At 41.6% G+C, this 18,627-nt stretch overlaps 1 protein-coding gene across 1 annotated transcript in view; it reads left to right on the top strand.

Moving 5' to 3' along the window:
• The window catches only part of s100z (S100 calcium binding protein Z), a 28,695-nt gene extending 12,648 nt beyond the window's left edge, over positions 1-16,047 (top strand). The window contains exon 3 of the mRNA XM_048528323.2: positions 15,719-16,047. Coding sequence (XP_048384280.1) covers positions 15,719-15,883 — 165 coding nt within the window. The 3' untranslated portion in view covers positions 15,884-16,047. The remainder of the gene's footprint in view (positions 1-15,718) is intronic.
• Positions 16,048-18,627: the final 2,580 nt, after the last annotated feature.

The following is an 18,627-nucleotide window of genomic DNA, read 5'->3' on the forward strand; positions in this document are numbered from 1 at the left end:
ATACATAAGGATTATAACTCACCACAAGCAGCTGCACAGGGGAATCAGGTAGCTGTATATATCTGGAAGGACACACTTACTAGTGCTGTTGTGAATTATTTGTAGAATATAATTGTACTAATTAATAATGTTATTAAGTTGAGATTTGGTACAGACTTAACACAGTTGTTGCTAGTAAATATGGTATTTTAGGGAAACATACTTGTATATAGAATCATAGAGTTATACAGCATGGAACTGGACTCTTTGATCCAACTCATTCATGTGACCAGACATCCCAATCTAACCTAGTCTCATTTGCCAGCATTTGGCCCATATCCCTCTAAATCCTTTCTATTCATGTGCCCATCCATATACCTTTTAAATGTTGTAATTGTACCCGCCTTCACCTTTTGTATGTCCACAAAATCAATATATTGGAGATACCAAGAACCTGAAATAGAAACACAAATTAATTAGAGTATAGACAGGCGCTTTTTAGCTCACTAGGCCTGCATCACTCTCTGAACGAAAAATTTACTGCAGTGCCACTCCCACAAAAACAAAACAAGTTCTGGACTGGCAGTGACTGTAGAACAATAAACAGAGTTGACATTTCAAATCAATGATCCTTTATCAGACCTGAAATGAGTTTGGAAATTCAACAGATTTAAAACAAAGGCACAGAGATTTCAGGGGTGGCATTTAGAGGTGGGGGAAGGAAAACAACAGAAGAAAAATTTCTTTTTTGGTGAGATGCTCTGCAGCCTTCTGCATTTAAAATTGATATCAGCATTTCAGACCATACAGCACTCTATTGTGTTTTGATTTTCTAACTCTAGGTTCTGGTAACATTTCTGTGAACTTCCTCTAGACACATGATTTGTTCCTTTTATTGTACTATAAACACCTGCCTTTTGCACATTCATCTCTTTTAAATTTAATCTCTCCTCTTTTCCAGCCGATTATGGATCCTTGCTTTAGTTGTTTTCATAATCATTTCTAGTTCCAATAAGATCATTGACCTGAAATATTAATCCTCTTTCACTCTGTACAGATGCTGTCCAACCTGCTGAGTATTTCTAATGCATTCTGTTTTGACTTGTGCATGTTTAGTTTGAGTTCCTTGAGCTGTTACACACTGCCTCCTAGTACTAGAAAGATTCCATGTTAATGTAACATGTAGTTAGGCAGGTTGTTGAGGTTAATTGATTACTTAATTTACTGGGAGGATATAAAGGATTAACAGCCCAATTCCACTTCAGTTAGCCCCCTCCCCTTTCCCTCACCTTTGATGGTTTGCAATGCCCTTAATGGGTTTCATATGTAATTAGTTCAATTGGAATTATGGGTGATTTACTGGTGGTCGTAAATAGAGGGAACGAAAATACTCTGGATGATTTGATGATGGGAAAAAAAAATCTGTTGCATGAAAGAGCACTTCTGGTTATAAGAAAAAAAATTAAAAGAATAACAGGTGGGACCAGCATGTTGAAGGAGCTGTAAGACTGAGCAGTTCACTAAACTTGATCCCCAGAGGACCCCTGGTACAGTGATACTGTCTGTACACTTGGGCTTGAAAGTTCTGGTTTAAGTCCCAACTAAGGCTACAGAGCTGTGTCACGCCATGTCTAAACATTTTTTTTTAAAAAAAGGTCTTGTTTTCTGTCTTGCTGACTACTTTAGTTTCAGATTGATGTTCAGCCAGGATTGTAATTTAAGTCACAAATACTCAAAGGCTTGTTTGAGCAGCTCTGTACTTTCTTGAAGTGCTTAAAAGAACAAACTTCACTCATATTTGTTATTTTTGGATTGTCTATTATTTTTAATGTGCTAAGCTGTATATAGGAACTATCATGGTAATTGTATACAAAACAAATCTTTTAGTCATGATAATAAAATGTGAGGCTGGATGAACACAGCAGGCCAAGCAGCATCTCAGGAGCACAAAAGCTGACGTTTCGGGCCTAGACCCTTCATCAGAGTCATGATTAGTTTGTGATCATTTTAAAATGGCACTACAGAAATGAGAGATCTGACGAAAACTTTGGACCATTTTATGGGCCAAAATTCATACTGCTACATCTGCTGAAAATCTGAACTAAACCAGGAGAGCTGAAAAACAACTGAGACAACATTTCAAAGTGGTAACAAGTTGCAAAATTGTTGGCTTAATTCTTTAGCAGAATAGTAATATGTTAAAGAAGAACAGTTTAACAATAAAACAGAACAAAAGAAAGGTGGATGTGGAAACTCATCAACTAAAGATGAGATTTAACTACAAAGTGATTAAGGCTAGAACAGAAAATGGTTAGCTGACAGAATGAGGAATAGTGTGTAAAATTATACAAATTAAAGATAAAGACCCAGAAAATGTGAATTGCTAATCTCAAGAGGAGAAACATGAAAACCATGAAAAATCATGCAAGCTCTAAAGGCCCAGAAGGTATGTAGAAAGTCAGCACAGGGATTGCTGATCATCTCACCAAAGGTGTGTTGTAAAGCAATCTTTACCTCTGATACTACTTTACTAAAACTTATTGAAGAGGGAAAAACTGTGGGTGCTGTGGTGAGGATACCAATTTGTTGAAGTCAATATTAAGGTTGGACAATATTGTATTGCATGTGAGCAGAGAGACAATATTGTATTGAGCTTCATTGGAACAGTCTGTATGACAGTGGAAACTGAATTCAGGGTAATGGGATAATGAATTAAAGTGGCAAACAAAAGCAGATTTGAAATTAGAACTTAGAAATAAGTGCAAATGTCAGCCATTTGGTCCTTCAAGCCTGTTCTACTATTCAGTAAGTTCTTGGGTGCTCTGGTTATGGCCTTAAATCCATTTTCCTGCTTGGTCCTCCCTTATCCCTCCATAGCTGTTGACATCCCTGTTAATCAAAAAGCTGATAAATTCAGGCTTGAAAAGTTCAATTCCCCAGCATCTTAATTATGGGCAGAATATAGGTATTAGACTATAAGACCATTAGAAATGGGTGCAGAAGTAAACTGTTTTTTTGCATTGAGTCCTCCCCACCATTCACTGAAATCATGGCTGATCTGACAATTGGCAACTGCACTTACCTGCCATTTCCATTCGACCCTTGATTCTCTTATTGATTAAAAATGTCTATTGTAGCATTGAATATTCTTAATGACTGAGCCTCAACTGCCCTCTGTAGTACTGAATTCCTCAGACTCACTGAAGTAACTCCACAGAGGTCAGAATCCCACCAGCAAGTCACTGTTTATTTATATGTGGAAAGTCCTTGTCACTAATCCAGCCTTTTCAGAGCAAGCAGATCCTTTGACACTCCTGTTTATTTCACTCCTCCAGGGCTCCCTGTTGGGACCAAGTTAATAGCACCCATCAGGGAACTCACATTGATAAGGTCCACCTCATTGTTGACTTTGAAACAATCACCACATCCCTCCCATTCTGAGTCCAAGGACATAGGCCAGTTCTTTATTCTAGAGCTCCTCCTGAGGCATTTTAGTTCCATCTTGGCTTCCTCCAACTTTGCCTTTGAAAAGAGCAGCATGTAACTACAGTAGCTTGTAGCTTGTAGCTTGCACCTTGTGCCCAGACCATCTTGGAAGAAATTCATTCTCCTCTATATGCAGCCAAGGTGTTGAGGCGACAATATCCGCCATTTCCATCTCAGATTCTGAGTATCTTCAAAGCTTGATGGAGACGGAGAACCCACAGATTCTGAAACAGAAAGGCAATCAAGGAGCCAGGCATGTTTCTCCCCCGTATCATTTGTGAGTTTGCAGTTTTCATTCTATCTACGTGCTTGTTCAGGGCTGTCACACCTACCGGAACATTAGATATCACAGGAACTGACTTTGCGTCGACCATGCCTCTTATCCATGCAGGGTCATTCCTGTGGTTCCCATACCAAACTTCATCTCCCGAAGTAAACTGTCTGTCTTGCCCAACAGAGTCCTGTCTCGGGCGATGGCTTTCCTGATGCTATTTCACCCTCAACCCCAGTTTGGAAGCATCAGATTTAACCTGGTGTGGACTCTTCTCCCCATTAGCAACTCTGCTGGAGCTATTCCCTGCAGTTCCATGAGGAGCAGCCCAATTATCAAACATGAACTGGGACAGTTTGGTAACAAGTGAAGTTGTAGGTTGTTTCTTTAAACCCGCCTTCAAACTATGGACTGTTCTTTCTGCCAAATCTTTGAATAATGGATGGTATGGAGCTGACATTATATGATGAGTACTATTCGGCGTTATGAACTACTCAAATTCCCTGCTGGAAATGGATGCCCCATTTTCTGTGACCAACACTTCCAGAAGTTCGTGCGTTGCAAAAGATGCATAGAGCATTTCTGCTGTTGTCTCCATTTTTGATTAATGGACTTTATGCACGTCCATTTGAAGTGGGTGTCCACAATGACCAAGAGCACTGAGCCTATGAAAGGACCTGTGTAGTCAACATGTAACTGTTGAGACACCATACTGCCCTTAAATATTTGTTTTAAAATGCTCCTCTGCACAGGAGACATGGTGGCTCAGTGATTAGCACTGCTGCCCCACAGTACCAGGGACCCGGGTTTGACTCCAGCCTCAGTTCTGCATGGATTTCCTCTGGATGCTCCGTTATCCTCCCACAGTCCAAAGATGTGCTAGTCAGATGGATTGGCTATGCCAAGTTGTCCATATTTTCCAGGGATGTGTCAGCTTGGAGGGTTAGCCATGGGAAATTCAGGGTTATGGGGATAGGAGAATGGGATAGGGTCTGGGTATGATGCTCTTCAGAGGGTTGGTGCAGACTCAGAGGCCTGACTGGCCTCTTTTCACACTGTAGAGATTCTATGAAGTGCCATGGGATATTTTATCATATTAAACATGCTAAGTAAGATGAGTAGTTCAAAAACAAAGTTGCTGGAAAAGCACAGCAGGTCTGGCAGCATCTGTGAATGAGAAAACAGAGTTAACGTTTCGGACCCGGTGACCCTTCCTCAGAACTGATGGTGGCCGGGAAAACATCAGTTTCTATGCAGATAATAGAGAGGTGGGTGGGGTGGGGAGTAAATGATAGGATAGAGCCAAAAGAGAGAGAAAGACAGTTGGACAGACAAAGGAGTTGCTAACGATCAGGCTGGGAAGGTGAATAGTTGTCAATGGGGACTGTTAGTGACTAACAACAGGGGATGCGTAGTGGCAGCCAATGTGATAATAGGGCCTGGTCTGTGGAGCAGGGGTCTGGGACATGGGAGAGTTTAGGCCCTAAAATTAAGTAGTTGTTGCTATGTTTGTTACAACGCATCATTGATCAAGATATAATGGAATAATATGTCGTAAATAGTTACAAAGTTCAAAACTAATAGTTACATTTCGGTACAGCATACCGTAGCTTCAATATATTTAGTTTACACCAAGTGGTTAACTACTTAGGAGTACTGTTAAAGTAACTTGTGGTGATAATGGGGTAAGTAGGTTTAACAACACTGACAGAAATGTGAGACGTTTTGCTGCGAAGAAAGACCTGAAGAATCCATCTCTGGCAAATCATGTACCTCACCTCCCCTCATCCTGAGTGCTGTCTTTTTTCTGTTTGTCTCTTCCTATTTGTTGGGGGAATTTCGTTTCTCTCTTTCCAACCTCCCTGACCATAGGATTGTAATTGTTTTTACTATTTATTCATTTGCAAGATTTAGGGATCACTGATTTATTCCTGTCCCTAATATGCTCGAGACAACAACAGCTTGCTTATTTATATAAGAGGGCAATTCAGAATCAATTACGTTAACATTGGTTTACAGTCACAGAAAGGTCAGATTAGATAAGGGTCTGCTGATTTCTTCCCTAAAAGACATTAGTGAACTAGATGAGTTTACAATAATCCAGTATTTCATGATTACTTCTACAATATGTTTCCCAAGCAAGGAACAGCAAACCTATCATTAGTAAAAGCACTCTGTAAAGGTATGGATTTTATGGTCCCGCAATTAAGAAACCAGTGATATTCCCTAGCATACAGGATAATCAAATATTTTGTTTTTAAACAGCTAACTCACACAGCTGGTGCTCAGGTTGAGGTTACAAGTGCAAGAAAAGTACATTTTGTCCTCAAGCATCCACTTACTACTCTGGAACACAGTGGAAGTGCTGAAATTATTTTCTTTAGCAGAACAAAACAAAATCCAGTCCAGAAAAAGGGTAATACCTGAAACGTTGACTGCTGCTTTCCTCCAGATGTTGCCTGGCTTGCTGTGCTCTTCCAGCTTTCTGTTTGTTTAAATGAAAACAGAAATTGCTGAAAACTCTCAGCAGGTCTGGCAGCATCAGTAAAGAGAAATCAGAGTTAACGTTTCGAGTCAAGTGGCCCTTCCTCAGAACTGATAGTATCTAGGAAAGTGTCAGGTTATATGCAGAAGATAGGGATAGAAGGCTGGGAGAGGTGGTGTGGGGTAAGTAGTAAGTAATAGATGGGGATAGAGCCCGAAGAGAGAGGAGAACAGTTGGACAGACAAAGGAGTGGATAACAATCTGGCTAGGAGGGTGAATAGCTATTAATCATAGAAACCTTACACTGTGGAAGCGGACCCTTCAGCCCAACAAGTCCACACCAACCCTCAGAGCTTAATGGGGGCTGTTAGTGCCTTACCAATGGTTGTGTGTAATAGCAGATGCTGTCATAACAAGGCCTGGTGTGTGGGGATTGGGGTAAGAAAATGGGAGAACTCAAGCCCTAAAATTGTTGAACTCAATATTGTGTCCAGAATGCTGCAGGGCCCCCAAGTGTAAAATGAAGTGCTGTTCTTCCAGCTTGCGTTGAGCTTTGCTGGAACACTGCAGCAAGCCTGAGACAGAGATGTTGGCCAGGGAACAGGGTGGTGTGTTAAAGTGGCGGTCAACAGGAAGTTCAGGAAGTTAATGTTTCCTTGGCTTTTCATTTTGAGTGGCCCTCAGTTCTCACCTTAAGGACCCTGCACAAGTCATGGGGTTAATGGTTAATGGTAGTCAGAGTCGACAAATCACCCATTTGTTCCTGAAAATAGAAATTGAGGTCCTGCAATTTGTGTAGGAACCTCAACTTGCATCTGATCTTTTGACAGGAAAGCCTGCAGATGAGGGCCAAGTTACCCCTGCCCCCACTCTGACAAAATACAGGTAGCAAACATTTGAAAATCCTTTAGTTCTTCAAAGACGTAACAAGCAAACTGGATTAAGTTGATCCTGTAGATATAATATATCTGGACTTCTGGAAGGCATTTGATAAGGCTCCACATAGAAGGTTTAATTCACAAGAATGGATCAATTGGGATTCGGGGTAATTTATTAGCCTGGATAGTTGACTGGCTGATGGACAGAAGACAGAAAGTCGCGATGAATGTGCTATTTTCTGCATGGCAAGAAGTAACAAGTGGGGTGCCACAGAGTTCAGTCCTTGGACTGCAGCAATTTTCAATCAACATTCACAGCTTGGATACACGGATAGAAGTCTCTATGGACAAATTTGCAGATGACACAAAAATAGCAGATGGTAAATTGCAATGAGGAAATTAGAACCTTACAAATGGATATAGATAGGTTAAGAGAGTGGGCCAAAATATGGGAGATGGATTTTAATGTGGATAAGTGCAAGATCATGCATTTTGGTTGGAAAAATGGGAAGGCGACCTATTATCTAAATGGGAGAGACTTTGGGGTAGTCTGGTGCAGAGGGATCTGGGTGTCCTTGTTCATGTGTCACAGAAAAGTAGCATGCAGGTACAGCAGATAATAAAGAAAGTGAATGGAATGTTTTTATTGCTAAAAGAATAGAATATAAAGATAACAAAATATTGTTGCAACTATACCAGGCATTGGTGAGACCGCACCTGGAGCATTGTGCACAGTTTCCGTCAACTTATTTGAGGAAGTATGTGGTGGCATTGGAGGCAGTTCAGAGGAGGTTCACTAGATTGATCCCAGAGATTAGGGGTTTGTCGCATGTAGAAAAATTGAACAGTTTAGGCCTATACTGTCTGGAATTTAGAAGAATGAGGGAAGATCAAATTGATAGATAACATAGATGTGGAGTGGATGCTCTCTCTTGTGGGACATTCTAGGATAAGAGATCATAGTCTTAGGATAAGGGGTAGCAAATCTAAAACAGAGTTGAGGTAAAACTACTTCCCCCTAAAGGTTGTGAATCTAAGGAATTTGCTGCCCCAAAATACGGTGGATGCTGCGACAGTGAGTAAATTTAAAGAGGAGTTAGACAGATTTTTAATTGGTAATGGGTTATGAAGAGAAGGCAGGAAAATGGCTGTGAGGAGCATATCAGCCATGATCGAATGGGGGAGCAGATTCAATGGGCCGAATGACCTAATTCTGCCCCCTATTTCGTATGAACTTTATTTTCTAACTGTTTGAAGTTGACTGCCTTTCAAACTTATCATGGTGCCTTCCACAGATGCATTATGTGTGGCAAATGCAAATATTGTTTACCTGATCCTAAATACATGAAGTTAATTTGTGAACCAAATTACTTTACAACACTTAACTGCCTTAATCATACACAGTGATACAATTTACATATAAAGATATAAAACAAGCTTGCTCATTATAGCATTTCAACGCTGTCCCTAATCCAACTAACAGTCCAGAGATAGGCATGGGAATCATGAGTTAAGAATCTGCTGTTATAATTGTTTTAAATTTTAAGAAAGGCTGTAATTTTGAGGAGTAGATGAGAGTGAATCCGGTTCATTGAAAATGCAAAGGTAAAACTGAGTTGTAGAAGCGGTTGTATGTGAATCTGCTTTTTTGTTTCTTGTCAAAGTGCTACACATTTACTAACATATGAAGCTGCAAATTGCTTTTGGGGATAATGATAGATAAAGACTCACTACACTTGAATAGCCATACTCTATAGCTCTAACAGATTTATTTACTGCCTCAAAACAAAGGGCTTGATAGCTACCATTAATACTGCAGATGAAGAAAATTTATTTTAATGCATTCATCTGCTATCATCATTAAGAATTATTGGGTTCTATACTTTCCGTATTTTGAGAAAGATTTCTTCAATTACAAATTGCAAATGTGTTCCATGCTAAGATTGTGCTCAAGCATGAGTTTCTGGCGTCCTTGTGCCCTTTGAGCTGTTGCGAGGAGTGAGTTAAACTTCCATTGCTATTGTACACTGAGTTGATCTCTTTACTGTTTGATCAGACAGGATCATTTAAATATTTGGGATGGTTGACCATTCATAAAGATGTGCATCTAAGGTGGCTACCATCGTGTAAGATGGGCATTGAGACCTAAGTAGGCCAAATAAAACCCTCTGATGAAGGGTCTAGGCCCGAAACGTCAGCTTTTGTGCTCCTGAGATGCTGCTTGGCCTGCTGTGTTCATCCAGCCTCACATTTTGTTGTCTAGGCCAAATAAAGCCTGTTTTGGTTTCTTTTTCCTTTGGGGAGGCTTCAAACAGTAATTGATTCCTCCCAAAATGTCCCTGTGGATGTTGTCTGTTCTAGTATGGATGAGGTTCACCATGATAAAATATGATTCATTGTGGTGTACCCACTATGAGAATGATAGTAGGGAAGTGGACAGTGTTCTGAGCCTTTAAAATCCCAATGAATAAAGCTGAAACACATGAAATAAAAGGCAGCATGGATACAAAGTTGACTGAGAACAGTGTGGTGGTGGATAATTGTTTTGCAGATGTGAGAAGGATGCACAGTGAAGTTCCTTAGGAGTCAGCACTTGGACCACAGCTTTATTTAATAAATAATAACCAGGACTTGAGTGCACAGATCACAATTTTAAAATTTGCAGATGATGCAAAACTGGAAATTATTATGACCTTTGAGGAGAGTAGTGATGGACTTCAATGTGAGTGAACACATGGCAGATGTGGTTAAATGCTGTAGAAAAGTGATGCATTTCAGAATGAGGAATGAAGAGAGGCAATACAATAGAATCATAGTCATTCAGTCATACAGCACAGAAACAGAACCTTCAGTCCAACTTGTCCACATACCAACCAGGTACCCCAAAATGAACCAGTCCCATTCACCTGTGTTTGGTCAATACCCCTCTAAACCTTTGCAATTGGATCTGAAGGAGGTATAGAAACAGAAAGACCGTGGTACGCAAGTGTAAATCATTGAAGGTTGAGAAGATGGTCAAACAAATGTAAGGGATCTTGAACTTCTTCCTGAAGGCACAGTGCACTAAAGCAAGGAATGATTGAAATCCTTGTTAAACACTGATTTGGGTCAGCTCGCATACTGCAGGCACTGTACATTAGGAAAGAAATTAGGGTTTTAGGAAAGGTTCAAAAATTATTAGGAAATTGGTTCCATGGACGATGGACTTCAGTTCCATGGATAAATGGAGAAGCTGAGAAAGTTGTCTGTAGAAAGGAAACAATGGGGACAGTGTTTTGATAGCATTGTTCAAAATCTTGAGGGTCTAAATTGGTAAAGTAAGTACAGGCAGCTTAAGGAAAAACTTTGAAAAACAGTGTTTGCACTGGATCTGGTATGCATAGCGTGAGACTATGGTGGAAGCATGTTCAAATCATAACTTTCAAAAGAGAACTGGATAAGGGCCTGAAGAGAAAATAGTTCTGAAGAGCATGTCTAATGCTTGATGGAGTAAATCCTAGGAATATAAGACTCTCCTTACTAGATAAAGTGGGTATGGCTGATCTGGTGATGGCTTCTGGTTAGTAGGTGGCAACATATATTGGGACCAGCATCATCTTCTGTTTGTGGTTTCTTGCCTCCTTTCATAGGACATTTCACATATTCATATGTGCTCTCCTGATGCGTAGCCACAGGACAATATGCATTGTCTACTGAGGCGGCTGTTGTCTGATGCAACCTTCCTCCTATCTGTTGCTTATGCAGAAAGCTGGCAAGAAAAAGACAGACTAAACAGCTACAGCTTTTCCATTGTTCTTTCATTCTATGAATATATTGAAAATGCCTTTCAAATTTACCAGACCTCAATGGACATGACATTGACACACAAACTATCCAATTTATACAGTGATAATGGGAACTGCAGATGCTGGAGAATCCAAGATAACAAAGTGTGAAGCTGGATGGACACAGATGGCCAAGCAGCATCTCAGGAGCACAAAAGCTGACGTTCCGGGCCTAGACCCTTCATCAGAAAGGGGGATGGGGTGAGGGTTCTGGAATAAATAGGGAGAGAGGGGGAGGCGGACTGAAGATGGAGAGAAGAAGATTGGTGGAGAGGAGAGTATAGGTGGGGAGGTAGGGAGGGGATAGGTCAGTCCAGGGAAGACAGACAGGTCAAGGAGGTGGGATGAGGTTAGTAGGTAGGAGATGGAGGTGCGGCTTGGGGTGGGAGGAAGGGATGGGTGAGAGGAAGAACAGGTTAGGGAGGCAGAGACAGGTTGGACTGGTTTTGGGATGCAGTGGGTAGAGGGGAAGAGCTGGGCTGGTTGTGTGGTGCAGTGGGGGGAGGGGACGAACTGGGCTCGTTTAGGGCTGCGGTGGGGGAAGGGGAGATTTTGAAGCTGGTGAAGTCCACATTGATACCATTGGGCTGCAGGGTTCCCAAGCGGAATATGAGTTGCTGTTCCTGCAACCTTCAGGTGGCATCATTGTGGCACTGCAGGAGGCCCATGATGGACATGCCATCTAAAGAATGGGAGGGGGAGTGGAAATGGTTTGCGACTGGGAGGTGCAGTTGTTTATTGCGAACCGAGCGGAGGTGTTCGGCAAAGCGGTCCCCAAGCCTCCGCTTGGTTTCCCCGATGTAGAGGAAGCCACACCGGGTACAGTGGATGCAGTATACCACCTTGGCAGATGTGCAGGTGAACCTCTGCTTAATGTGGAACGTCATCTTGGGGCCTGGGATCAGGGTAAGGGGGGAGGTGTGGGGGCAAGTGTAGCATTTCCTGCGGTTGCAGGGGAAGGTGCCGGGTGTGGTGGGGTTGGAGGGCAGTGTGGAGCGAATAAGGGAGTCACGGAGAGAGTGGTCTCTCCGGAAAGCAGACAGGGGTGGGGATGGAAAAATGTCTTGGGTGTTGGGGTCGGATTGTAGATGGCGGAAGTGTCGGAGGATGATGCGTTGTATCCGGAGGTTGGTGGGGTGGTGTGTGAGAACGAGGGGGATTCTCTTTGGGCGGTTGTGGCGGGGGCGGGGTGTGAGGGATGTGTTTGATAATACTGTTTTCAGAAAATGACAAGTTCTGTGCAGGGATGATGCTGTGAGATGTGGAATGCCTGAAGAACCGTTTCCAGAATGACCCGCAGAATTTAAACAGAGGGTAGCTTCACAGAATCAGAATCACAGAATGAAATGAAGGCCATTTGATGCATCATGTGTGCACTAGCTCTCCAAGCATTTTAATTCAGCGCCAGTCTCTTGCTTTTAACTCACAAACCTACCCGTTTGTTTCCTATATTATCAAACACATCCCTCACACCCCGCCCCCGCCACACACATCCCTCACACCCCGCCCCCGCCACAACCGCCCAAAGAGGATCCCCCTCGTTCTCACACACCACCCCACCAACCTCCGGATACAACGCATCATCCTCCGACACTTCCGCCATCTACAATCCGACCCCAACATCCAAAACATTTTTCCATCCCCACCCCTGCCTGCTTTCCGGAGAGACCACTCTCTCCGTGACTCCCTTGTTCGCTCCACACTGCCCTCCAACCCCACCACACCCGGCACCTTCCCCTGCAACCGCAGGAAATGCTACACTTGCCCCCACACCTCCTCCCTCACCCCTATCCCAGGCCCCAAGATGACTTTCCATATTAAGCAGAGGTTCACCTGCACATCTGCCAAGGTGGTATACTGCATCCACTGTACCCGGTGTGGCTTCCTCTACATTGGGGAAACCAAGTGGAGGCTTGGGGACCGTTTTGCAGAACACCTCCGCTCGGTTCGCAATAAACAACTGCACCTCCCAGTCGCAAACCATTTCCACTCCCCCTCCCATTCTTTAGATGACATGTCTATCATGGGCCTCCTGCAGTGCCACAATGATGCCACCCGAAGGTTGCAGGAAGAGCAACTCATATTCCGCTTGGGAACCCTGCAGCCCAATGGTATCAATGTGGACTTCACCAGCTTCAAAATCTCCCCTTCCCCCACTGCATCCCAAAACCAGCCCAGTTTGTCTCCTCCCCCCACCGCACTACACAACCAGCCCAGCTCTTCCCCTCCACCCACTGCATCCCAAAACCAGTCCAACCTGTCTCTGCCTCCCTAACCTGTTCTTCCTCTCACCCATCCCTTCCTCCCACCCCAAGCCGCACCTCCATCTCCTACCTACTAACCTCATCCCACCTCCTTGACCTGTCCGTCTTCCCTGGACTGACCTATCCCCTCCCTACCTCCCCACCTATACTCTCTCCACCTATCGTCTTTTCTCTCCATCTTCGGTCCGCCTCCCCCTCTCTCCCTATTTATTCCAGTTCCCTCTCCTCATCCCTCTCTCTGATGAAGGGTCTAGGCCCGAAACGTCAGCTTTTGTGCTCCTGAGATGCTGCTGGGCCTGCTGTGTTCATCCCGCCTCACATTTTATTATCTAATTTATACATTCCAGTTTCACCATTTTGTATGACCATAGATGTAAGGATCTCATGATAATTATTTAAACTAAGTAAAACTTATTCTCACAGAGTCATACAGTGTAGAAATAGACGCTTCGGTGCAACTTGCCCACACCGAACAGACATCCCAATGTTACCTGGTCCCATTTGCCAGCATTTGGCCCATATCCCTCTAAAACCTTCCTATTTATAGATCCTTCCAAAAGCCTTTAAAATGTTGTAATTGTTCATGCTTCCAGAACTTCCTCTGGCAGCTCGTTCCATACACACACCACCCTCTACATGATGAAGTTATCCCTTCGGTCCTTCTTAAAACTTTCCCATCTCACCTTAACCTATGCTGTCTAGTTTTGGGCATCCCCCCAGAAGAAAAAGACCTTAGCTATTCACTATATTCACATCCCTCACCCCTCAGCCTCCAACACTACAGGGAAAAAAGCCTCAATCTATTCAGCCTCTTCCTATCACTCAGAACCTCTAGTCCCGGCAGCATCCTCGAAAATCTTTTCTGCATCCTCTCAAGTTTAACAACATCCTTCCTATAGCAGGGAGACCAGAATTGTACACACCATTCTAAATGTGGAGTCACCAATGTCCTGTATATCTGCAACATGACATGCCAACTCCTATTCTCAATGTTCTAATGATTGAACGCAAATGTGCCAAACACCTCCTTTACCACCCTGTCTTCCTGCAACTCCACTTTCAAGGAACTATGCATTTGTACCCCGGGGTCTCTTTGCTCAACAACATTCCCCAGAGCTCTACCATTAACTGGATAAGTCCTGCACTGGTTTGCCTTGCCAAAATGCAATACTTCACAGTATTGTTCTCACTATTCCCAATCTCCATTATGTTTCCAAATTCCACAGGCAGAATATTAATGGGGCGAGTACAGAGGAAGTTGTGCATGAATGTTGTGCCTTGTCTGTTAAGCCGATTTGTAAGCATCATCCCCAACTTTTTATGGGGGAGCTCTGGAGAAAGTTAGGATTACATGCCCTATAGTGTTGGTTAATTAAAGGTCATCAAAGGCCAAATGAAGCTAATGCTAGAGGTTGAATGGCATTCTCCAGTCAGCCTTTGTGGTATGTCCCAGAGGCAGTCAGGACTAGGTCAGGTGTCTGAGAGTAGCTTCCTAGTGGCACAGCAAGGTCTAACACTCCTTGGCTATGAGGCAACCCCCTTCACAGCTGCAGCTCTAGACCATCCAGATGAGGAGCTCCCTCTCCAACTTAGTGGCCCAGCTATTGAACACACGTCTCTATTTCAAAGTTTAATAAGTTGTAAGGAGCGGCCTCAAAATGATTGCCTGTGAGAATTCACAAAATAGGGTCAGGTTGTGATCTCCATTAGCCTGAGAAATCCTATTGTTTGCTTCTAGCAATTGGGCAACTGCAAAACAATTCAGGAATTCTCTGACTATAAGAATGGCAGAAGCAGAGATTAACAACAGGAATTTTTTGATTGTCAGCATAAAAAGTACATAATTGACATGTCTGTACATAATCCTAGAATCATTGATTCCCTACAGTGTGGATGCAAGCCATTTGGCCCATCGGGTCCACATCAACCCTCCAAAGTGTATCCACGCCGCCCCCATCCTATCCCTGTAATCCAACATTTTGCACGGTTCATCACCTCGCCTGCATATACCTGAACACTTTGGACAATTTAGCATGGGCAATCCACCTAACCTGCACATCTTTGGATAATCATAGTTAAAAGCATAGGTTTTTGAGGTATTTGATTAAATAATTCAGCAAAACTGTTTTTAATACAAGATATTTGTTCAAAATTTAACTTGTTAACCCATGATGAGATAATAGTCATTCTAATTTTGATGTAGGTCATTATTTTCCATTCTGAGCCAAGTGCTACTTAAGCTTTAATTCATGCAATTTCATATCAGAGTGTATTTATTGTTCATTAATAACAAAGAAGCTTGGAGTGGAGACAACCTATCAACTCCAAATTAAATATCGGAAGAGAACTGTCATTTTAAAAAACATATTTATTTTGTTTTCTATGCTATGGTAGCCAGTTTGTTTTCCTTTTTTACTATTCAGCAATAATATGCTACCTACACAATTTCTGTGCAATTGGCATTAATGCTCTTCAATGTACCATTGAAAATGTTAAATGTGTCTAATTAACTTTCTCCCTTGTTTTTCCAGTCTCAGAAGGACCCATCTCTTGTGGATAATATAATGAAAGATCTTGATTCCAACAAAGATAATGAGGTGGATTTCAATGAATTTGTTATTTTAGTTGCAGCTCTGACTGTTGCCTGCAATGAGTTCTTTGAAGAGCAGCTTAGAAAACAAGGGAAAGCCAAGTAGGACTGTAAAATCGTAAAAAGGCATCCTAGTAAACACCATGTTAAAGAAGGATACAAATATATCCCTTTTCCTTTGTAGATAATCTATAAATTCTTTGTCCATGTATTTTGTAAGAATAGATAATTCACTTCAAAGGCAATAAAATCTTACATATGTTACACAAATGTTTCTTTAAAACAATCATTTTACACCACCTTATATTAAATACAAAATCCGCCCCAAGGATCCAGAGAGCAAACGATAATAATAATTCATACCTTAGCCAGTTATAAAAAAGGATCAGGTAATTTTAGAATATAATTCTTGTCCCAATGTCTATTACAATTAAATTTTAAAAATTATAGTTGATGTAGTTTCTCATCTTCTACAGGAATGATGCATAATAGCAAACAGTGAAATACTGCATTTACTCCACTCTTGTATCATGAAGTTATAAACACATATTGGTCTAATATTCATGAGTGATGCAGCCAGTCAGGAGCCTTGCAAATTCAATATATGCGTTAGGAAATCAAACGCTGCTTTTCTTCCTTTAGACATGCACCTGCCAGATGATTCTCTCAATCATTGGCATGCATTTGTAAAGTCAACCATTTAATGAATATCTCCCAAACATGGGATAAGCTGAGTTTTTAGTGCTCTTCATCATTGAATAAATTAGTTTGACATTCTAACTAAATTTCATATATTTTTGATTTAATGTTAATCAGCTTTCTTCAAAGTATTGAAATGAAACTTCCTTGCAACTATCAACTTATGCACAGCAAACAGCAAATGATATGAATGACCAGTTAAACTGTTTTTCCCTTGTACTGATTGATGGAACAATATTGCCTGAAATAACAAGAGCACTTTTGTTTCTCTATTGAACAGTACCAGAGGCTATTTCACTTAAAACAGAATCTCAGCTTAACATACTACGTAACAACACTATGTCACAAAATTGTAAACTATGAGGCAGACAATGTGATACTCCAGAAGGATATTGACAAGTTGTTCGAGTGGACGGATAGATGGAACATGAGGTTTAATGCAGAGAAGTGTGAAATGATGCACTTTGTTTTTCAGTGTTTTTCTGACCAATGTAAAATAGGAGTTATGATTCTAAGAGGGTGCAGGAGCAGAGGGACTTGAGTGTATATGTGCACAGATCATTTAAGTTGGCAGGACAGGTGGAGAGAGCAGTAATTGAAGGATACAGTGTTCTTGGCTTGATTAATAGGCCTTAGAGAACAAGAGCAAGGAGGTGATATTGAATTTGTACAAGACACTTGTTAGCCATCAGCTGGAGTATTGTGAACAACTGTGGTGTTACCTCACAGGAAAACCATGAATGTATTGGAGGCAGTGCAAAAGTGAATTTCTGGAATGGCTCCAGGTCTGAGAAACTCCAACTATGAGGGAGATTAAAGAAGCTGTGACTGTTCTCCCTAGAGAAAAGAAGGTGGGGAGGTTTTCAAAATCATGAGCGCTGGACAGAGTAGCTAGCGTATTGCTGTTTTTGCTTGTAAGAGAAACAAGAATGAGATGTAAAGTGATGTGCAAATAAAGCAAGGATAATGTAAGAAAAAAACCTTTTCACTCACTGGGTTCTTAACGTGTGGAATGAGCTGCCTTGAAATGTGGTGGAGGTAGGTTCAATTGAGGCATTCAAGATGGCATTGGAATTTTTTTGTGTAGTAATGGTGTGCAGGGGTATGGAGAAAAGAGAGGAGATTGGCTCTCGGGTATTAGACCCGGTGCAAGCACAATGCGCTATAATAATTCTGTGATGCTGAGTAATACTCCTAAAAATACAGTGCACATTCAGTATTGCATTGATGTGTCAGCCACAATTACGTGCTTTAGTCCTCGAGTAGGGCTTGAACTTACAATCCACTGAGTTTGATCAAAAGTCATATCAACTGAATAATGCTGACACTTTAAGTGGCTTTCAGGCTTCTCACCAGTTGAAATTGGTCACCAGGCTGAAATAAAACCTCACAATTAAGCTTTAAATTAAAGCCCTACCACAGCCACAAACAGCAATTATATCTTTCTGCATTGATTCCAGGAGCCGTTATGAATAGTGTGATTCCTATCCGCACAATGAGACAAAGATGGAAATGTCAGGGCACAAATAGAAAATCAAGCTACTTGCTGCATCGGAGCTATGCAAGAGGCTATTATTATTATCACTGTTGTAAAGTGACTGACATACAGGTACTACAGCTTTATAGCACCACTGATGATTGGATGAACAAGTGATCGCCTAAGTCATTAGCAGTACTTCTTGAATTGGAGACTGTTTCCCTTCACCACCTTTTAAAACAACCAGTTATTTGTAGAAACTAAGAATTATTTTACAATCCAACTACAATAAATAATACAAAATTATTTATAAGTAAATAATTAAGAAAGAACGATGGCAGTCTATTGTGTTGTGCTCTCTAAGCAAACAGAATAATATTTATTTGAAAATATCATTTATCAAGGCAATACCCCTGACATTTATTAAGTCTTATGCAAGCCTATTAACTTGATGGTCCGAGTTGGTTACCTCAGCAATGTGATAAATGTGAGTATGAACTGCATTTTTGTACCTTCTCTGTTCAATCAACAATGCAATCATCAGGCATTTTCAGATAAGATTAATGATGGAAACTGAACTTGTGTAATGGACTTCACTTTGTGCATCGTTTCAACTGACTGATGATGTAACTAAAAAAAGCTTCATTCCACAAGCAATTAGAGTCATTTACAAG

Source organism: Stegostoma tigrinum, chromosome 3 (genome assembly GCF_030684315.1).
Source record: "Stegostoma tigrinum isolate sSteTig4 chromosome 3, sSteTig4.hap1, whole genome shotgun sequence".
In the NCBI taxonomy this organism is placed as follows: Eukaryota; Metazoa; Chordata; class Chondrichthyes; order Orectolobiformes; family Stegostomatidae; genus Stegostoma; species Stegostoma tigrinum.